Below are 23,174 nucleotides of genomic sequence, written 5' to 3'. Positions count from 1 at the left end.
CGTGAAGGACAGAACCAGAAATGACATCACCCATCTGAACAGGCAGGATTATATAAATACCAGGTGGAGTAGAACAACATTGCTTCATTGGCCATGGTGATGAAGCATCTGTATGATAACCAGCCAGTTTGGCGAGCAAGCCAACAACCTCAGTGTTGTATCAGTCTCGATAGTTTATGCTGACAGCATTTTGCTCCGTGGCCGATGTGTAGGGAAACTCTGTCCTTGGTCTTGCTCCGATTTTCCTTCTTCTTCTTCCACCTGAAGAAGATGAATAACTGTCTAATGAGGACCACTTCAGTCCCCAAGTACTCATTAATATAATCTATTTCCAGGGCCTGGTAGTTTACCCAATGTCAACCAGTTGTTTGTAACTTAGTTATGAATGCAAGATGGGTATTCTTGGATACAGCCCTCCACGCTCATGCCCTAAGATCAGAACTTTAGTTTACTTCATGCTGAGGGTTACTTCCTATCCCTTTCAAAATACTTGTATAAAGGAGTACAAAGGATGCTGAGAGATTCACTGTTCAAGAAAACACTGACCTCAATCTTTGTGACTATTATCTCTGTCTTACTGTTCGTATCTGCTGACTCTGAATCCAAGCTGTCTTTAAAGTGACTGCAAATTCCACCTTTCATTCTGGCACTGTACTGGAAGCATAAGTGTGCTGTTAACGTTTTCTACGTAAACGTTACGAAAAAATGATTGCTTTAGTTCTTGCGGCACCGTGTTCGAGAGGTATGATTTGGTGTAACACCTTGAGCATATTTACTCATCAACTGTGTGATTTACTGAGCAGCAACAATTGACTAGCTTTAACCTTAGTCATCTAAAATTGATGCTCCAACTCTTTATGGAAATAATGCTGTCTAATATGCAGCTGGGAAGGTAAATGAATGGAGCATCATGACTACCATGTTGGTTTAGAGTTGAGTGCTTAATCCCAGGCACAGATGATTTACAACTGATTGAACAAGCTGCAGGAGTAGTCAATTTCACCCTCCAGCATGCTCTGACAGTCAATAGGATAATCGCTGCTGTAACCTCCATTCTGCATTCCCACCTATCCAGATGACTTGTTTGTCCTTGTAATTAACAAGAATCTATTTACTACTTTAAAAAACTTTAAAACTTTGAAAAGATGGTGGAAACATCTTTTTTGAACAGTTCCAAAGTCTCAGGGCTCTCAGGAAAATCTTAGTTTTAAATGGGTGACACTGATCTTTGAACAGTGACCCCAGTTTTCGATTCTCCTGTAAGAGGAACTAGCTTCTGTATATCAATGCTGTCTCAAGCTATATACCTGTTAGCCTCTGCCTTTTCTCTTAAAATGTTTGTGCTCTTCATGTAACTATATATTCATTGATTCTTTGACTGTTGCACTCATTTCCTTTGAACTTCCAGACACTGCATGACTTCCCTACTATCCCATTTGTTAACCCTGAGATTGAGGCATGTGTGTCTCCTACTTGGACCCTAAAAGCTAATGAGGCATTTCTTGGGCTTTTCTTAGCTGAGGTTTTTTGTCAAAAAGGGACCAATTAGACTGCATGAAGAAAGGGTGCTGATTGGTTGGTGTGTGTACTCTAGTCATCACTTTGAAGTTTGGTATTCTTGCATGTTTGTCCTGAGGAATCATGTCACAGTTATTACTAAAGTCCTACACAACCAAGCAGCTATTTTCCTCCTCCCTTCAGACTTCAAGCTTGCAGAAACTGAAGCGCAAGTTGACAAACAGGTAGTTAGTGATTACTATTTAATTTACTGCTGGTGTGTGTGACTGACAAGATCTTGCTTTATTTCCTTGTACAACTGAGAGCTTGCTGAGCAGATTTGATGGATATTCAGAAGGTTAAACCACTTACAGTGGGAATAGACAAGTGGGTCAGACTGGATAGGTCCCTTCCTTCAGACAAGTAGCTTTATTTTTCCAGTTTTGTACCAGTCTCCATTTACCAAATTAATGAATTCAATTTGAACTTACCATGTGCAAATGTAAGGAAGAAAAGAAGCAGCTAAAGAATGAGCAGAAATTTCTAAGTAAAACCACATGGGTGGCCACTCATTTGGTAAGGCTATTTTCCTCCTTCCTCCTTCCTCTCTCCTTGCTTTTCAGGCTGCCCTCCGTTATATTGTTATGTGATTACAAGGTCTATTTGTCCCAACACACTTTATTCTATCTGCTGCTTGTTTGCCCATCCAATAAGACCATAAGAAATAGGAACAGGAGTAGGCCGTGAAGTCTACTGAACCTGCTCTGCCATTCAGTTGGGGTAAGGCTGATCTGATATGTATTCCACACACCCATTTCCTGTAACTCTTGATCCCCCAACCAGTCAGCCTATCTATCTATATCTATCTATCTATCTATCTGATCTTAAATAAAGACAAAGACTCTGCCCTCACAGTTCTCTCTGGCAAGGAGTTCCAAAGACACTCAACCCCCTGAGAGAAGAAATTCCTCATCACTCAACCTCAAATTGGTACTTTTTATTGAAACTGTCTCTTCTGGTTCTAGACTCTTTCCATGAGGGGTAACATCCCCTCAGCATTTACTCCGTCGAGCACCTTAATTTACTATGTTCCAATGAGATCACCTCTCATTTTTCTAAATTCCAGTGAGTAGAACATTAAACAGTACTACACAAGAACATGAGATAACAAGGCGTGGAGCTGGATGAACACAGCAGGCCAAACAGCTTCTTAGGAGCAGGAAAGCACGTTTCGGGCCTAGACCCTTCATGAAACGTCAGCTTCTTGCTCCTAAGATGCTGTTTGGCCTGCTGTGTTCATCCAGCTCCACACTTTGTTATCTCAGATTCTCCAGCATCTGCAGTTCCTGTTACCTCAGCACAGGAACATGTTCTTCAACCTTGTGTTTGTGCTAACCATGATGCCATTCTAAACCAATCCCATCTGCCTCTCAATTCCTCTATTCCCCATCTGTTCACATGTCTCTCTAAATGCCTCTCAAATGGTGCTCTCGTATTTGCATCTACCACCTCCCCTGGCAGCACATTCTAGGTGCCTACTACCCTCTAAAGAAAAGCTTCCATCACACATGTCGTTTTAAACTTACTGTCTCACCTTAAATCAGTGTCCCCTAGTATTTGACATTTCCACCCTGGGAAAGAGACTCTGAATGTCCTATCCATTCCCTTCGCAATTTATATGCACCTGTCAGGTTGACCTTTTCACCTCCGATGTTGTTGTGAAAAAATCCAACCTTGTCCAACCCTTCCCTACACCTATTAGACAACATCCTGATAAATCTTTTTGCACCTTCTCCAAAGCTCTCCACATCCTTCCTGGAGACCAGAGCAGCACATGATACTCCACATGTGGCCTAACTAATGTCATATACAATGCAACATTTACACTTGGTGGTTAGATAGATGAAGGCAAGCTTGCTTTCTTCACCTTCTTTACCATCTTATCCACTTGTGTTATCATTTATAGGGAGCTACGGACTTGGACCCCAAGATCCCTTTGTATATCAATGCCTAAATGGTTATGCCATTTACTGTGCACTTTCTTTTGCTTTAACCTCCCAAACTGCATCACCGCCTATTTGTCTGGGTTAAATTCTACCTGCTATTTCTCCACCCAACTTTACTGCTGTATCCTTTGACAAGCTTCCTCACTTTCCACAATTCCATCAACTTTTGCGTCATCTCTAAACTTATTAATTATACCATCTACAGTTTCATCCAGATCACTGAGGTACCAGCATTGATCCATGTAGAATGCCACTGATCACAGACCTCCAGTCAGAGGAACACCCTACCACAATTGGACAATGTAGATAACATCTACTGCCCTATCCCCATCAATCACCACTTCCTCAAAAAAACTGACATTTGTGAGACAAGGACTGTCCCACATTAACCCATGCTGACTGTCTCTAGACGTCTAGAGACAGTAGGAACTGCAGATGCTGGAGAATCCGAGATAACAAAGCGGAGAGCTGGATGAACACAACAGGCCAAGCAGCTTCATAGGAGCAGGCAAGCTGATGTTTCGGGCCAAGACCACCCTTCAGAAATGAGGGAGGGTAAGGGGATTCTGAAATAAATAGGGAGAGATGGGGAGGCGGATGGAAGATGGATAGAGGAGAAGATAGGTGGAGAGGAGACAGACCGGTCAAAAGGATGGGGATGGATCCAGTAGAGGTGAGTGGAGGAAGGGACGAGATTAGGTCAGCCCAGGGAGGATGGACAGGTTAAGGGAACAGCATGAGGTTAGGAGGTGGGAGGAGGGACAGATTAGGGAGGCAGGGATGTGCTGGGCTGGTTTTGGCATGTGATAATGGGGGCAGATTTTGAAGCTTGTGAAGTCCACGTTGATACCATTGGGCTGCAGGGTTCCCAAGTGGAATATGAGTTGTTCCTGCAACCTTCAGGTAGCGTCTTTGTGGCACTGCAGGAGGCTCAGGATGGACACATCTGCGGAATGGGAGGAGGAGTTAAGTGGTTCGTGACTGGGAGGGACAAGCTTCAAAATCTCTCCCTCCCCCTACTGCATCCCAAAACCAACCCAGCTCATCCCTGCCTTCCTAACCTGTCTTTCCTCCCACCTATCCCCCCCCCCCCCCCAACCCATTAACCTCATCTCGTCCCCTGGACTGACCTATCTCCTCCCTACCTCCCCACCTCCACTCTCCTTGACTGACTCCATGCCTGCCTCTTTGACCGGTCTATCTCCTCTCCACCTATCTTCTCTTATATCCATCTTCAATCCACCTCCCCCTCTCTCCCTATTCATTTCAGAACCCCCTTCCCCTTGCCCACTTCTGAAGAAGGGTCTAGGCCCAAAACTTCAGCTTTCCTGCTCCTCTGATGCTGCTTACCTTGCTGTGTTCATCCAGCTCTACACTTTGTTATCGCTAATGTTCCATTCTATTCCAAATGCAAAAAAAATCCAGTCCCTAAGCATCTTCTCCAATAATTTCCCTACCATTGCTGTACAACTCACTGGCACATAATTTTCTGGATTATCACTTGGTGTCCTTAAGGATAAACATTGAATGTTCTTCAGTCTTCTGAGCCCTCACCTGTGGCTAAAATGGATGCAGATATCTCTGTCAAGGCTCCAGCAATCTCTTCCCTCTTCAGTATCCTGGGATAGATCCCATCAGGCCCTGGAGACTTGCCTTCTGTGATGTTTTTCAACATGCCCAATACCACTTCCTTGATATCAACATACCTTAGAATATCAACATACCCCTTCTTAATCTTGCCATCATCCACATCCTGAACTTGGTGAATACTGATGTGCAGCACTCATCCAAGACTTCATCCACTTCCTCTGGCTCCAAGCATAAATTCCTGTTTTGTCCATGAGTGGACCTACCCTTTCTGTAGCTGCCCTCATGCTCCTTATGTATAAAATGGCTAGGGAATTTCCTTACTTCTACTTTCCAAGGGTATTTCATAGCCCTTTTTGCACTTCTGATTCCTTCTTATAAAAGAAACAGGAAAGAATTTAAGTTCGTTAAAAGCTTTGTCTGATTTCAGTTTCCTGAATCTTTCTTGCACTACCCTTCTATTTTGACAACTTTTAATTTTGCTGAATCTTGCCAGCCTTAGCTTTGTCTTCACAGGAGAATGCTGGCTCTGAACTCTGATCAACTGGCCTGGAAAAGACTCCGATGTGGATTTACCCTCAAATGTCCATCCTCAATCTAATGTCTCCAATCTGTGCTGAATACTATGGTAATTAGTCTTCTTGCAGTTCAGCACCCAAGAACCAGTCTTATCCATAACTATCTTAAAACATACAGAAATAGGATCATTGTTCCCAAAACGCTCCCCTACTGAAAGTTGGTTCATCTGGCCAGATTCATTCCCAATATAGAGCCTAGAATGTCTTCTTCCCTAGTTGGACTGTCTCCATAGAGTTTCAAGATACTTCCTTGATATTGATATGGATGTACCTAACAAATACTGCCCCATCTAAGCCCCAGCACTAAGGGAGTCCCAGTCAATATCAGAGAAGTTCAAATCACCCACTACAAAAACCCTATTTGTTTTCACATCTGTCCATCATCTGCCAACATATCTTTTCCTCTATCCCCCGTTGGCTGCTGGGAGGCAGCACTACCCCACCACCCCTTCCATCCCTCCTGTCTCCCTGAAAAGTCAAATATCCCTCTATATTACATTTCCAATTTTGATGTCCTTGCAGCCATGTGTCTGTAGTAGCATGTTCATTCGCCTCAATTGGTACAGTCAGTTCATCTACCTAATTCCGAATGCTTTGTGCATTAAGATACAAAGCCTGTATTTCCCTATTTATTCTATTATTGAATTTTAGAATACTTTTAGGATTCTGTGGTTCAATATAAGGTTCATACATTCCGTCCCTTCCTTTTTGTTTTTTGGTAAAAACCAATCCTGTCATTAACCTACAATTGTACCAGCTTCTTTATCTTTTGATTTTATAACTTTCCCTGTGACTCAATGCATGCTGCCATTATTTAGTTTAAAACCCTATCCACAGCCCTAGTTATGCAATTTGCCAGGACTCATGATCCACGTCCCATCTGAACAGTGCTCTTGTGAAGGAACTGTGGACATTGTTGCTAAGTTTGCAGATAGTTCATAAAACCTCTACAGTGTGGAAATGGGCCCTTCGGCCCAACGAGTCACACTGACCCTTGGAGCATTCCACCCTTGACACATTCCCCTGTAACCCACCTAACCTACACATACCTGAACATTGGGCAATTTAGCATAGCCATTCCACCTAGCCTGCCCATCTTTGGACTGTGGGAGGAAACCCATGCAGACACGGGGAGAACATGTAAACTCCACACAATCAGTTGCCCATGAGTCAGTGTTTATTCAGCAGGGTAGGGGTTACTCACTGTGCAGCTGCACAGAGTCAGTGTGTATTTTCAGGGTAAGGGTCACTCATGGAATCGAACCTGTTCCCTGGTGCTGTGAGGCAGCAATGCTAACCACTGAGATACAAAGATAGTTGGAAGAACGGGTAGTGTTGAGAAGACAGGGTTGCTGCAGAAGAACTCGGGTTAGTTTAGGAAAGTGGGCAAAGAGGTGGCAGATGGAATGCATTGAGTGAGTGAGGTTATGGTTGGATGAATACAGGTGTAGACTATTTTCTAACTAACATGTGTTCTGAAATCTGAAGTACTGAGGAGCTTACAAGTCCTAGTTCAGGATTATCAAGGTTAGCGTGCAGGTTTGTTTGGCAGTTAGGAAGGAAAATGCAATGTTAACATTCATTTTGAGAGGGTTAGAATACAAGAGCAGAGATGTACCGCTAAAACTGCATAAGCTCTGGTCAGATCACCTTGGAATATTGTGAGCAGTTTTGAGACTCATAAGTAAGGAAGTACATGGTAGCCCTGGAGGGGATCCAAAGGAGATTTACAAAAATTATCCTTGGATTGAAGGACTTTAAATATGAGGAGCGGTTGCAGCTCAGAAGGATAAGCTGGGGGATCTCATTGTCCATCCCATTATTCTATATGTTTGAGTGGATGTGGAGAAGATCTATCAACTAGTAGGACCCTAGGGCACAGCCTCAGAATGAAGGAACAACCCTTTAGAACTGAAATGAGGAATTTCTTCAGCCAGAGGGTGGTGATTCTATGGAACTCATTGTTATGGAGGGTGTGGAGGCCAAGTCATTGAGTGTATTTAAAACAGAGATAAGTAGGTCTTGTTTAGTAAGGGCATCAAATGTTACAGCGGGGAAAGCATGGGAATGTAATTGAGACAATCGAATGCCAGAGCAAACATAATGTGTGGGATGGCGTAACTCTCTTATCTGTCTATGGTCTTGTAATTAGTAGTGCTTGACTACAATGTTTATAAAGCAGGGTTTGCCATTGAGCCATATAAAGTGATATCAGGGCTAGGTTTGAGGATTGTCTTAAAGTGGAAAGAGAATAAAGGAGAAACGGTAAGGTTAGGGCCTGATCCTGTTTAATAGCACAACCAGCAGTAACTTAAAATCCCGGAGGTGAGAATTAGGATCATTCAGAAATCTGAGAGTTATGCGCCTGGAGGAGATTATGGAGATAGGGAGGAATTTGAAAGCAAGACTGAGTCCAGGGACTCTGAGTCATTGGTTATTCAGCACAGGACTGATGCATGAATGTAAGTTGGGGCAAGCAGTGTCACGGGCAAAAGAGATTTGCAAAACAGCAGGGTTACAGAAGGAAGAATGAGAGAGGGCACCCAGGCTGTGTATTGGAATAGAGATAATGGGAACTGCAGATGCTGGAGATTCCAAGATAATAAAATGTGAGGCTGGATGAACACAGCAGGCCAAGCAGCATCTCAGGAGCACAAAAGCTGACGTTTCGGGCCTAGACCCTTCATCAGAGCAAGCTTGCTCTGATGAAGGGTCTAGGCCCGAAACGTCAGCTTTTGTGCTCCTGAGATGCTGCTTGGCCTGCTGTGTTCATCCAGCCTCACATTTTATTATCTGTGTATTGGAATAGCCTGGTCTTGAGGTAATAAAAGCATTGAGGAAGATTCAACAGCAAATTTGTTGAGGTAGGAATGTAAGTTGTTAGTAACAGCACTGAGGCTCATTTCGAGGTCAAACATGACTACAAATTGGTGAATGGTCTCTAGTAGCCTCAGTCAGTTGCTAGACCAAAGGAAAAGGTCAGTGACTGGAAAACAATGTCACATGAATTCAAACCCATTTCTCCCACACCAGTCTTTGAGCCACATGTTTACCTCTTGAATCTCATTGACCCTGTGCCAGGTAGCTCTTGGCTGATATACTCTGAGATTAATTCCTTTTTATGTTCTGCTTTCTCATTTAGCCTCTAAATGCCTAATATTCCCTCAGCAGAACCACTTTCGACCTATATTTTTGGTACCTACATGGACCACGCCCACTGGATCTTTTCCTGTACTGCCCCAAGTTACTTTGCAACCCTGTTGAGAGATTTTGCACTAGGCAGGTGACAATAACCATCAGGACTTTTGCTGCTGAGCACAGAACAGTGTCAATCCCCCTGACTATATACTATCTTCAGTTATAGCAGTGTTTCTCTTTTATTTCCCATCTTGAATGGCTTCCTGTATCATGGTGCTGTGGTCAGTCTGTTCATCTTCCCTACAGTCCCAGATTTCATTCACTCAAGGGAACAAGAATCTCGGATAATAAAATGTGAGGCTGGATGAACACAGCAGGCCAAGCAGCATCTCAGGAGCACAAAAGCTGACGTTTCAGGCCTAGACCCTTCTTCAGAGTCTCAAACCAGTTAGACAAACTCAAGGCCTGAGGCACCTTCAGCACTACCTCCTGGATCTCTCTACCTGCCTCACTCATAGTCACACTTTACTGTCCCTTACCACTCACCAGATTCGGGGTAGTCAATCTGAGTGTGACCGCCTCCTGAAACACGGTATCCAGGAACTCTGTTCCCTCCCTGATATGTCAGTGTTCAAAGCTCAGACTCCGGCTCATCATGGCTGGGACAGAGTTCCTCAAGTAAACAACATCTGCTACTGTTGCTGTGGAGTCCTCCATCTCCCACATCATACAGATACACCTCATCGCCTGGCCGTGCATCTCTATTTTATTCATTTCATCCTTAATTTGTGTTTTTTAAAAATTTCCTACTTTTTGTTTGTAACCTGTAAATATTTCTCCTATTTACCTTAACTCTGAAAATAATCTGTAACAGTCAAATTAGCAATTACCAGCCAGTGAATTTATGATTTTCATATCACACCGATCTGCTTTGTGCTGGGCTCCCAATTCTGGGCTGCAGTTTATCCTGTTTTAAAAAGTCTTAAAATTTATGAACCGAGAAAAGACAAGCAAAATGTACCCCTTCCCTTCTGCACCAAATTTCCATGTTGCTTTCAGATTCTGCAAATGAAGTACCGACTCAGCTGTGTCTCACTCTATCTGAAGCGCCAGCTGTCCTGCTCCTCTGATGCTGCATGGCCTGCTGTGTTCATCAAGCTCTATACCTAGTTATCTAAGCTGTGTCTCGCTCTGGATGTGACTTCTGCTTCCTGACCATGTAAAGCTTATTGATCCTGCCATTCAATCTATTGTAGTCCATTGGTAAAATCCTCATTCTTGGCATCACCTCCAGGCAAAGAAAGTGGCAGAGCGATCCGGGGAATTTAGAACTTAGGCAGCTGAAGGCACCGCTGCCAGTCATGGTCCAATTAAAACAAGAAATGTGCAGGAGCCCAAAACAGGAGGAGCATGAAGTTCTGTATGGGTTGTACGTAGATGGGGAGAAACTCCACATGCAGAACACTAAATCCAGGGTGTTCACCCAAATCTTTTACCTCTTTCAAAAAAAATACAGTGAAGCTGAATGGAGTGTACAAAATTGCCAAGCTCCTTCAAATTAGCCCATACCTCTCCAGGTGACTTGATATTCTCCTGCATTATTGATGTAAATAAGATGAAAAGTTCAGATAGTGCTTTAATTTGTGCTATATCAAGCAATGCCTGATCAATCCAAGTCAACCTTCCTGGTTTCAAATTTAATAGTCTGCCTGTTAACTGTCAATCAGAATTGATGGGTGCATTCTCTTTGGCATTGTCTCTACCAATCAGAGCCCACTTACCAGCCAATCTGTGCATTTTTTTGCAGTGTAGAAATTGTTTTCCCCTTGAATTTGTATTCTTGTTAATTGTCCTGATGAGTGCAAGATGGAAAGCTTCAACAAAATGACCTTTTATACTAAGACTCAAGTTCTGTATGACCTAGCAACTATTTGAATATATAAACTTGTGGAAAATGCACCTTTTTTTCCCCAGAAAGCTATAGCTGGTCCGTCTGTGTTAAATTGTTTCTTATTTACATGTTTTGCAGGGCTCAGTTGCAAAGACTTGGGAGGATGCCCCATACGTTTTCATCATTCAGGTTGAAGATACAGGACGAAAGGCTACCTCTCCTAATAGGAATTGGAGCTTAATTTGTAGGTTTTTTGGTTTTCAATACAGTAGTAAAATAATGCTCTGATGAAGAGTCATCTAGACTTGAAACATTAGTTTGCTCTGTCTGCACGGATGCTGCCTGGCCCACTGTGATTTCTAGCATTTTTTTTTGCTTTGGCTCTAATTGCTGATTTCAGCTGAGACAGGGTCAACAAAGGACTATAATTGACTAGGCTCTGCAGAGGACAGTCATTTTGACATGATTTCATTATTAATCCCCTAGCTATCCGGGATGGCATTGTCAAGCTTGTTGTAGTTGAGACAGAGCCTGTGTAAGAAATCTTACATTTTTGTGGTTTTGTGAAGCAAGATCTGAATAAGTACCTTAGAGCAGGGACACCACTCTATGATGTTAGTTATTGACTATTGTTGTTAGATTGATCTGCAAACCTGTAGGCCAAGACCTACAATGCAGAAAGCCTTGGAAGTTTGATAAGTGGAAACCTGGAAGAAACAAGGTGTGAAATGATAGTAAGGTGATACCAAGCTTCATTACATTGATACCAGAGCAAGGTGCTATGGATACCAGAAATCTGAATTAAAAATAAAATGCTAGAAAAAGGCAGTAAATGGCCCAGCATCTGCAGAGAGAAAGAGTTAATATTTCAGATTGACCTTTTGTGGACTTGATGGAAGGTTACAAACTTGAAATATTAACTCTGCTTGTCGTTCCTGCCTGGAGGTAGCCCACGTGCTCTGCATATGAAGAAGAAACTCCAACCTACCTGAAAATCAAGTGACAGTTTTCATGCTTGGACAGCTGCTTTTTGGAGGGACTGACCGAGATAATAAGCTCCTGTGAACTCCAAGTAGAGATTAATTTTGTATTAATAACAAAGCAGGATGCTCGTGAGAGTGGGCTGTCTTTGAAAACAAGACAGTAAAATGGGAATAGTGGAGATATACTAGATTTTCTTGGATTTTTAGGGAACCAGCAGTAGATTTTGCTGAGGGAAGTTAATTGACTCAGCCCAAAATCTCCCACAACATTGCAAGTTGCCGATTGACAGGGAGAAGTGATCCTCTATGTAAGAACATGGGATACTTTCTTGTGCTTTTACCTCTGCCAGACATACACAGTACCTCGAGTGAAGTTAAAGATTTTATCTATCTTCAAATGTTAATGTGAAATCACTTTTTCTCTTTAGCTTGTATAGTTGACCTGTTAAGTAATGTTTGATTTTTATTAATTTTAGTTAATTTGTTGAAGTATCAAGCCTTAAATATTAAATCTTTATCCTTTTGTTTATTTCTATTCATTGCTGAGAATTTGTTTTTAAATTTCTCTACAGGATTAGTCGCAAGTTGGAGGCACTTGTAGAATGGAAACCCTACTGTAAAACTGGATGCAGTGGAATTTTCCCAAGTTTAGATAAAAAAATTTTGTGTTTGCATTACTTAATTCTGTGAAGTCAGTAGTTGCTATTTTAGAGTCCAGGCATTTCTGGAAAGGAGCCCTCTCTCTTGTTGGCTAAGAATAGTTAATCAGTTGTTGAAGCCTGTGGCAGATGATCCTGAGGTTGATTTTAATGGGGGCTAAACAAACAAAATTATTGGAAATATTAGTTCAAGTACTTGAACTGTGAGGAAAAGGTTGAGTTAGCCAGACTTGAATGCAAATTAGTCAACTTGAGTTGGAAATGGCAAAAATATACATTCAAAACAAATATGAAAATTGGGAAGAGGAGAAAGATCAATTTGAATTGGAATTTCAAAAGCAAGAGGAAAGGGAAGCTCCAACTCCAAATGGAGAGAAGGGATGTCAGGAACTTTAAACTAGACAGAATCAGTGGGTGAATGGAGAAGGAATGACTCAGTGACTTAGAATTAACTTATGGTTTTGAGTTTTGCAGAAGCTCTTTGAACAAACACACTGGGCAATGAGGAAATATTTTAGAAATTTGCAATGACCAAAAGAAACTACGACTCCTTTATTGCGGGTTCGCAGGAAAAGTTTTGCAGGTGTACTCATTCCTTTCAGACAAGTCAGGTGACTGTTATAATGAAAATTATTATTCTCAGTGCCAGGTTTGTATTAGAGAATTGCAAACACTGAAGTACACAAGGGCAAGAGTGATTGCTGTACTCTAGGCAGAAAGTTAGATGCTAGAATGTTTACAACTCCCGACATTGTGAAGAGCAGTCTTTGCTGTTGCACAGTCACCAGATTGCCTAAGAAAAGGATGAGTATATCCAAAACCTTTCCCATAAGTGCATTATGCCATTTAAAGAATTGGATTTTCTTTTTGTTATTGCACTTCCATGGTTGTTTAAGTGCTTCTCCACTAAAAGTAGATGCTAAGAATTTTGACAATATTGTATTTTGTGTATTTTCCCCTCTAACTAAACGTAGAAGAGGCGTTTTGACTGGCAGGGAAGATGGTGCTCATACTAAATAACTAACCAGACACAGATGGGTGTGATCAGGTGATAGCTTACACATCTTGACACAAAATGCAGCTGCTGTTAAAAGGTGGCAGTAATTGGTTTTGTGTTAGCAACTGAGCAAGATGTTTGTGAGAGCAAGTTCTGTTTGAAAAGAAGATGGGACTTGTGTCAAAGGGAATAATAATAATTTGCTGAGGAGGGTCTTGATGGAAGTTGAATCTGAGACATTTAGTCTTATTGGACCAGCTTTTGAAGGGCATTAAACATTGCAACCTGGCATGGCAGGGAGAATTGGACCTTGCATGGAAGAACATGAGACTGACTTTTATAATGCTGCATATTTGCCAGAATTATGGCACCCAATCAAAGTATTTAGTTAATGCAAAAGTGGCTTTCCTTTAGCTCAGTGGGACAGTTAAGTAGTGTTGATTTTAGTTCATTTATTATAGTAAAAATACTAGACTTTGAAATGTTGACCTTTGGTTTATTTTCCTCAGTCATTTTGAAATTCTGCTTTTTAGAAAAGTTTCAGATTTTACAAAGATCATAACCTGCATCAAATGTTGGTCCTGTTTACCCCATCAGACTTTAGCAAGGGGTAATTGTGTAGAATGTGCCATGTGGACGTGGAGGTTGACCTATTGGTGACCTGCATTTCAAGTTGGTTGTATGGGATTGACTGTAATTAAGGCAGTATGCTTTTTCCTGACTGACATTGTGTGTCATGTTGCAATGTCATTTTTAAAAAATTCTGCTCAAATAATGTAAGAAAATAGCATAACTGAGATTCTACACAATATAAGTTTTTTTTTTTTGCTTAAGAAGCCCTGAAACCGATGAACATATTAATGGCCAACTGATGAAAGGTCATTTGCCCTGAGTGTAACTGTGCATGTTAATGAGACTGGTTTACACTTGTATCTTCTGAATTGATTGCTATTTTGTGCTCTTTCTCTCCTTCGTAGTAGAAGTAGAAATGTTGGGACCCCATGGATACATTTCTGCCACAGATTGGCCCTCCATGATTGTAAGTATTATATTCAACTTTGGTTGCAATTCACTAGTATATCTGATTATCTTAAAGGGTGTCTCCATCTAGATGCATAAATGGGCTAATGAGTGGAAAATCCTGAGAATTAAACTTGGCATTTAATTCAGAGGCTCATGTGTGAAAAGATCTACTCTATACTTGCAAATGAACAGGCAAGATGTTTGATTTGTAGTGCATGCATGGTCTGTTTAATGTAGGGTTTGCTTTGGTAATATGCACTGTTTACCCAGTTTTTCAATCTTTGCAATAGCTCAAAGATTACCCTGTTTCTGTCTCTAACATACTTGCACACTGTCTTTCTCTTTCCCTGGCTGCTGTACAAACACACATGCACGCCCCTTCTGTGAACATGCCTATTTTAAGGTTAGCACGTGTCAAATCCTCATGAGCAATGTTTTATCTTCAGCGTAAAGAGGGCTGTTTCACTAGGGCATCCCTGTCTACAACTGATGCACGATGTCAACAGCTTCAAAAATGTGTGACCTGAGGACACTGCTACTGTGTCACTATCATCAGAGGTGTGCCTGGCAAGAGCTTTTGGAGCTAAAAGACTAGAGTTTACACTCCTTACTGTGTTGTTTATAGCATCTCAGTTCAACACCTTGCAATATGTGAAGTTACTTTTTTATTCTTTTATGGGATGTGGGCATTGCTGACAGACAAAGCAGCAATTTTCTATCCAGCCAGGTTGAATAAACAACCATGAAAAGACTAATTTGTCTAACTGTTGCAAGCAAGCATTCTGCTGCAAGCTGTATGCCCAAAACCAGCATCTGTAAATATAAGATGGTCACTACTAAAACCAAAAGCAGTTCAAAAGAAACTTCTTTTCAAAAGATGCTTGCTTCCTTATGGCAGTTGAGACAGATGGCATGGGTGCATTTAAAGGGAAGCTGTAAGTACATGAAGGAAAATGGAATGGAAGAGTAACCAGTAGGGTGAGTTGAGGTAATGTAAGCTTGTATGTGGCATAAACCCCAGCATGGACCTTTCAGCGATTGGCATTTTTTTCTAGCAAAGTACAACAGAAGGATCCATTCAACCCCTTCCCATAAAACAAGATGTAGGAGCAGATATAGGCCATTTAGTCAGATCTCATAATACTCAAATCCATTCTCCTGCCTTCTCCCTGTCTCTTACCAGTTTAAAAATCTGTCGGTCTTGTCTTCAGTATATGTGAATGATGGAACTTGGACAGCCGTCTGTATAAAGAACGTCTTCTGAGAGAAGAAATTCTTCCTTGTCACTGTCTTAAATGGGTGACCTCTTAAAGTAGATAATGCCCGGGTCCTAGACCCTTCCATAAGGGATAACCGTCTCTCCAATATCTACCCTGTCAGAGTCTGTGTTTCAGTAGGATTGCCTTTCATCCTTCTAAACTCTAATCAGTCAAAAGCCAACTTAATTGACCATTTGTTGTGAGGAAAAACCTCCTTACGCCCTAAATTAACCCAGTTAACATTCTCTAAACTGCATGGAATACCAGTATATCTTTGCTTCAATTTATAAAAAGATTCACACTGTTCAAGGTGTGCCTGACTAGTGCTGTGTATAGTTTTAGCAAAGTCTCCCTATTTTAATACCCCATTCAGTTTTTTTATTTAAAAAAAAGCAAACTTTGTTTGCCCTCCCTATTACCGAATGAATTTAGATGCTAGTTTTCTGGATGTACAAGGGCCCCCACATCCTACTGTGTTGCACCTTTCTGCAGTCTTTGATTTAAATAGTATTCCGCTTTTGTTCCTGCCAAAGTTCATTACTCCACTTTGTTCCATATAAATTTTAGCCCATGCATTTAACCTGTTTTGCTTTGTAAACTCTTTATATCACCTTTTGCCATCCCCAAACTTGGCAATAGTACATTCACTTTCGTCTTCAAAGTCACTAAAGTTAATAGAAATAATTTGTGGTCCCAGCACTGATGCCTGCGTGACTTTATTTTCCTAGTGCTTTTTCTCTACTATGTTTGGTTTTTTTTCCCCTTTCCACCCTCTTTTAATTTTTTTTTAAATTTCTGGAATGCTATTAGTGTCCTCCACTATGAAGACTGATGAAAAGAATTTATTCAACTCCTGCCATTTCTTGATTCTGACTAGCATCTCCCTGTCTTTTTTGCTAAGAGGCCCATGTTCACTTTGACCTCTCCATTTTCATATTTTTAAAGAAGGTTTTAGGTTCTTGCTCCTCCTGCAAAATGTGGCAGTTGCTTGCTCCTCCTGCAAAATGTGGCAGTTGGGAGATGTGGCACACGTCTCCGCTGGCTACATCTGCGGGAAGTGCACCCAGCTACAGCTCCTTGAAAACCGTGTTAGGGAAATGGAGCTGGAGCTGGATGAACTACGGATCATTCGGGAGGCAGAGGGGGTAATTGAGAGGAGTTATCGGGAGTTGGTCACTCCTAAGGCTCAGGACGAGGATAGATGGGTTACAGTTAGGGGGAGGAAAGGGGACAGACAGACAGTGCAGAGATCCCCTGTGGGCATTCCCCTCAGCAATAAGTATACCGTTTTGGATACTGCTGGGGGGGTTGACCTACCAGAGGAAAGCCATAGTAGTCAGTTCTCTGGCACTGAGCCTGACACTGTGGCAAAGAAGGGAAGGGGGCAGAATAGAAAAGTACTCGTGGTAGGGGACTCGATAGTTAGGGGAATCGACAGGAGATTTTGTGGGCAAGATCGGGATTCCCGGAAGGTATGTTGCCTCCCTGATGCCAGGGTCCGGGACGTCTCCGATCGGGTGTATAAAGTTCTGAAAGGGGAGGGTGAACAGCCAGAAATCGTGTTACATATTGGCACAAATGATATAGCCAGAAATAGGTTTGAGGATATAAAAAGTGATTTCAGGGAGTTAGGATGGAAGCTGCAGAGCAGGACGAACAGAGTAGTGTTCTCTGGTTTACTACCGGTGCCACGAGATAGCGAGGTGAGGAACAGGGAGCGGGCGCAGCTGAACACGTGGCTACGCAGCTGGTGTAGGAGGGAGGGTTTCAGATATGTTGATAATTGGGATGCCTTCTGGGGAAGGTGGGACCTGTACAAGAAGGACGGGTTGCATCTGAACTGGAAGGGGACCAATGTCCTGGGTGGAAGGTTTGCTCGAGTAGTTCGAGAGGGTTTAAACTAGTATGGCAGGGGGGTGGGAACCTGAGCTGTATACCAGAGGTGAGCGTTGATGCAGGTGAGGCAGTAGCAAGAGGTAGACCAGCTAGTGGGAAGGATTTTCCTGGGAAGGAACCAAGGGATCGGTTAAAGTGTGTTTGCTTTAATGCAAGGAGTATCAGGAATAAAAGTGATGAACTTAGAGCATGGATCAGTACCTGGTGCTATGATGTTGTGGCCATAACAGAGACATGGGTTTCTCATGGGCTGGAATGGTTGCTGGATATTCCAGGGTTTAGAACATTTAAAAAGAATAGGGAGGGGGGAAAAAGAGGAGGGGGTGTAGCACTACTAATCAGAGAGGGTATCACAGCTACAGAAGCTTCCATTGTCGAGGAAGATCTGCCTACTGAGTCAGTATGGGTGGAAATTAGGAACAGCAAGGGAGTAGTCACCTCGTTAGGGGTTTACTACAGGCCCCCCAATAGCAGCAGGGAGATTGTAGAAAGCATAGGTCGACAGATTTTGGAAAAGTGTGGACGCAGTAGGGTTGTTGTAATGGGTGACTTTAACTTTCCTAATATTGATTGGAACCTCCTTCGAGCAGAAGATTTGAATGGAGCTGTTTTTGTAAGGTGTGTTCAGGAGGGTTTCCTAACGCAGTACGTTGACAGGCCGACGAGGGGAGAGGCCATTCTAGACTTGGTGCTCGGAAACGAGCCGGGGCAGGTATCAGATCTTGTGGTGGGAGAGCATTTTGGTGATAGTGACCATAACACTCTCTCATTCTACATAGCTATGGAGAAGGAGAGGATTAGGCAGAATGGGAGGATATTTAATTGGGGAAGAGGAAACTATGATGCGATTAGACACGAGTTAGGAAGCATGGACTGGGAGCAGTTGTTCCATGGTAAGGGAACTATAGACATGTGGAGATGGTTTAAGGAACAGTTGTTGGGAGTGATGAGTAAATATGTCCCTCTGAGACAGGCAAGACGGGGTAAGATAAAGGAACCTTGGATGACGAGAGCGGTGGAGCTTCTAGTGAAAAGGAAGAAGGTAGCTTACATAAGGTGGAGGAAGCTAGGGTCAAGTTCAGCTGGAGAGGATTACATGCAGGCAAGGAAGGAGCTCAAAAATGGTCTGAGGAGAGCCAGGAGGGGGCACGAGAAAGGCTTGGCAGAAGGAATCCGGGAAAACACAAAGGCATTTTACACTTACGTGAGGAATAAGAGAATGGTCAAAGAAAGAGTAGGGCCGATCAGGGATAGCATAGGGAACTTGTGTGTGGAGCCTGAGGAGGTAGGGGAAGCCCTAAATGAGTTTTTTGCTTCTGTCTTTACGAAAGAAACGACCTGTGTAGTGAATGAAACCTTTGAAGAGCAGGTGTGCATGCTGGAATGGATAGAGATAGAGGAAGCTGATGTACTGAAAATTTTGTCAAACATTAAGATTGACAAGTCGCCAGGCCCGGATCAGATTTGTCCTCGGCTGCTTTGGGAAGCGAGAAATGCAATTGCTTCGCCACTTGCGAAGATCTTTGCATCCTCGCTCTCCACTGGAGTCGTACCTGAGGACTGGAGAGAGGCAAATGTAATTCCTCTCTTCAAGAAAGGAAATAGGGAAATCCCCGGCAATTATAGACCGTTAAGTCTCACGTCTGTCGTCTGCAAGGTGTTAGAAAGGATTCTGAGGGATAAGATTTATGACCATCTGGAAGAGCATGGCTTGATCAAATACAGTCAACACGGCTTTGTGAGGGGTAGGTCATGCCTTACAAACCTTATCGAGTTTTTTGAGGATGTGACTAGTAAGGTTGATGAGGGTCAAGCTGTGGATGTGGTGTATATGGACTTCAGTAAGGCATTTGATAAGGTTCCCCATGGAAGGCTCATTCAGAAGGTCAGGAGGAATGGGATACAGGGGAACTTAGCTGCTTGGATACAGAATTGGCTGGCCAACAGAAGACAGCGAGTGGTAGTAGAAGGAAAATATTCTGCCTGGAAGTCAGTGGTGAGTGGGGTTCCACAGGGCTCTGTCCTTGGGCCTCTACTGTTTGTAATTTTTATTAATGACTTGGACGAGGGAATTGAAGGATGGGTCAGCAAGTTTGCAGACGACACAAAGGTCGGAGGTGTCGTTGACAGTGTAGAGGGCTGTTGTAGGCTGCAGCGGGACATTGACAGGATGCAGAGATGGGCTGAGAGGTGGCAGATGGAGTTCAACCTGGATAAATGCGAGGTGATGCATTTTGGAAGGTCGAATTTGAAAACTGAGTACAGGATTAAGGATAGGATTCTTGGCAGCGTGGAGGAACAGAGGGATCTTGGTGTGCAGATACATAGATCCCTTAAAATGGCCACCCAAGTGGACAGGGTTGTTAAGAAAGCATATGGTGTTTTGGCTTTCATTAACAGGGGGATTGAGTTTAAGAGTCGTGAGATCTTGTTGCAGCTCTATAAAACTTTGGTTAGACCGCACTTGGAATACTGCGTCCAGTTCTGGGCGCCCTATTATAGGAAAGATGTGGATGCTTTGGAGAGGGTTCAGAGGAGGTTTACCAGGATGCTGCCTGGACTGGAGGGCTTATCTTATGAAGAGAGGTTGACTGAGCTCGGTCTCTTTTCATTGGAGAAAAGGAGGAGGAGAGGGGACCTAATTGAGGTATACAAGATAATGAGAGGCATAGATAGAGTCGATAGCCAGAGACTATTTCCCAGGGCAGAAATGGCTAGCACGAGGGGTCATAGTTTTAAGCTGGTTGGTGGAAAGTATAGAGGGGATGTCAGAGGCAGGTTCTTTACGCAGAGAGTTGTGAGAGCATGGAATGCGTTGCCAGCAGCAGTTGTGGAAGCAAGGTCATTGGGGTCATTTAAGAGACTGCTGGACATGCATATGGTCACAGAAATTTGAGGGTGCATCCATGAGGATCAATGGTCGGCACAACATTGTGGGCTGAAGGGCCTGTTCTGTGCTGTACTGTTCTATGTTCTATGTTCTATGTTCTGTTTTTATATTGCTTGATAGTTTGCCTTCATAGATTATTTTCTGCCTCTTATGTTTTTTTGGACGTCTTTTGTTAGCTTTATAATTTATCTAATCCTGCGACTTGCCACATCTTTTGCTTTCTTTCAATTTGGTGCTGTCTTTGACTTCCCTAGTTAATCATAGTTGGCTTTTCTCCTTCCTAGAATCTTCCTTTCTCACTGTGATATATATTTTCTCAGTCATGAATTGCTTTCTTAAATGTTTGCCATTATTGTTCAGCTATCTTTTCTGTTAACCACCTTCTTTCCCATTTCATTCCAACCTATTCTGCCTTCATCCATATGTACTTAGGCGTATTTAAGTTTCACACTGGTCATGTTATGACTACTGGTCCCTAAGATGAAGAGTCTAGGCCCGAAATGTCAGCTTTTGTGCTCCTGAGATGCTGCTTGGCCTGCTGTGTTCACCCTGCTTCACACTTTGTTATCTTGGTCCCTAAGAGCTGTCTTATTCTCTGATTGTTATTAAACTTTCCTCGTTCCCAGATCTGAAACCTAACTCCTGATTGGATCACGACATGCTGTTTTAGGAAACAGTCCTAAATGTACCCTGAATCGGTCCTAGTGGCTCCCTTTGCCAATTTTATTTTTCCAATATACATAAAGCTTAAAGTTACCTATGATTAACCTACTGCCTACTTTATAAGCCCTCATTATCTCCCTGTTTATTCTCTATCCTAATGTGTAGCTACTTTTAGGTGACCTGCCAGTAGCGTCTTCCGGTTGCTATTGCTCACTTCCACCTGTATGGATTCTACATCATGACATTAGAACCAGGATCAGGAGTAGGCAATTCAACTCCTTCAGCCTGCTTAAATTGTCGCTTACCTCATCTTGGCCTCAGGTCTACTGTCCTGCCAATTCTCCAGAGCACTTCAATCGATTATTGATTTTAAAAATCTGTCTATCTCCTCAAATTTACTCAGTGTCCCAGTGTCCATCTCACTCTGGGGTAGTGAATTCCACAGATCCATGACACTTAGTGTTTTAAACCTACTACCTCTTGTCCTAAAAACGTGTCTTTTTGTTCATTTGATTCAAGATTGTTTCTTGTTATTGTACTTATTCCATCTCTTAGTAACAATGTTATCTACCACCCTACCTACCCTACCCTTTCTATCCTTTCCAAAAGTCCCATCTGCGCATTTTGATAAGATCATGGCTAATCTTCAACTGAACTCCATGTACCCACCTTTTACGTCATATCCCTTACACCTTTGACTAACAATTCATCAGTCTCTGATTTAGAATTAGATAATTGGTCTGTCATCAATTATCATTGGTGGGAGAAAGTTCAAAATTTCTAACACTTTTTGCATGGGAAGTGTTCCTGATTGTGTCTCCTCGAAGCCTTTGTTCTAATTTGTTGACTTGTCTGTCTTCATCTATGACTCAACCAGTGGAAATAGTTCATGCTAATGTACCTTTATCTGTTCCTCTTAATTCCTTGAACTTCAGTCAGATCGAACCTTCTAACTTCCAAGGAATGCAATGCAGATAGTTCTGTCTCCTTGGAGTCCAAATTTCATTTTAGTCAATCAACACTTGAACTCATTTGAAGATTTCTTCCTTAAGTGTGGTGTCACAAACTGCTCATTCGCAATTTTGTGGTCTGTCCAGGGCGTTTACAGCTGAAACATGACTTCTGTCCAGTTCGTTTCAAGACCTGTTAAACATTAAAGGCAACCATCCGGTTAGCCTTTTCATTATTGTATATACAGTGTCGACATGTTCATGATCGGTGAACATAAACACATGAATCACGAGCAGAAGTATGCTATTTCTATCCTTGAACCTGCTCCGTCATTTGTTAAGATTGTGGTTAGTCTAACTCCTCATTGTTCCCTGTCCCCTATCTTTCACTCCTTTGCTTAACAGGAGTCTGTCTACCTCTGTCAAAGATATTCAAAGACTCTACCTCCACACTTTTCAAGGAAGAGAATTTCAAAGAGCTGAACACCTACAGGAAAAATGTTTGTCTCATCTGCTTTAAAAGGTCCCTTATTTTTTCCTCCATGTGCACCCTGTTAAGACCCCTCAGGATCTTCTGCTTCAAATCAAGTGACCTCTTTCTCTTCTAAACTTAAGATGCGAGCCTAGACTGTCCAACTTTGCCTCATAAGACAACCCGCTTAATCCAAGTATTCATCTGATAAACCTTTGCTGAGCTGCTTGTAATACATTTGCATTCCCTTTTTTTTAAGAAGAGGACCTAATAACAGAAACATAACCTCCCAACCTTGGTATTCAATTTCCCTCGCAGAGTGATAACAATCTATTAACTTTGTTAATTACTTGCTGTCCCTGCATACATTTATGATTTGGACACTCATTCCTCTGCAACTCAACTTTGTACTCTCTGACCATTTGGGTAATGTTCCTTCTTCCTGCCAAAATGGTCAATATCATATTTTTCCCATATTAAACTCCATTTGCCAGATCATTGCCCACTCATTCAACCTATGTATATCCCTTTCTAGCTTCCTTTATATCCTCTTCACAATGTATTTGCCTACCTACCTTTGGCATCGTCAAATTTATTAACCATGCCGCCTGTCACATCATCTAAGTCATTTATATGAATTATAAACATTTTGAGGTCACAACACTGCTCCTTCTGGCATACCACT

The 23,174-nt window shown here is 42.3% G+C and overlaps 1 protein-coding gene across 1 annotated transcript in view; it reads left to right on the top strand.

Annotated features, from left to right (window-relative positions):
* The window catches only part of LOC125447705 (transmembrane protein 87A-like), a 66,840-nt gene that overhangs the window by 16,407 nt on the left and 27,259 nt on the right, over positions 1 to 23,174 (top strand). Inside the window, exons 7-8 of the mRNA XM_059641011.1 lie at positions 10,836 to 10,941; positions 14,314 to 14,375. Of these exons, the coding sequence (XP_059496994.1) occupies positions 10,836 to 10,941; positions 14,314 to 14,375 (168 nt within the window). The remainder of the gene's footprint in view (positions 1 to 10,835; positions 10,942 to 14,313; positions 14,376 to 23,174) is intronic.

The sequence above is a fragment of the Stegostoma tigrinum genome, chromosome 39 (genome assembly GCF_030684315.1).
Source record: "Stegostoma tigrinum isolate sSteTig4 chromosome 39, sSteTig4.hap1, whole genome shotgun sequence".
NCBI classification, from domain to species: Eukaryota; Metazoa; Chordata; class Chondrichthyes; order Orectolobiformes; family Stegostomatidae; genus Stegostoma; species Stegostoma tigrinum.
This window is presented reverse-complemented; position numbering and strand designations above follow the sequence as displayed.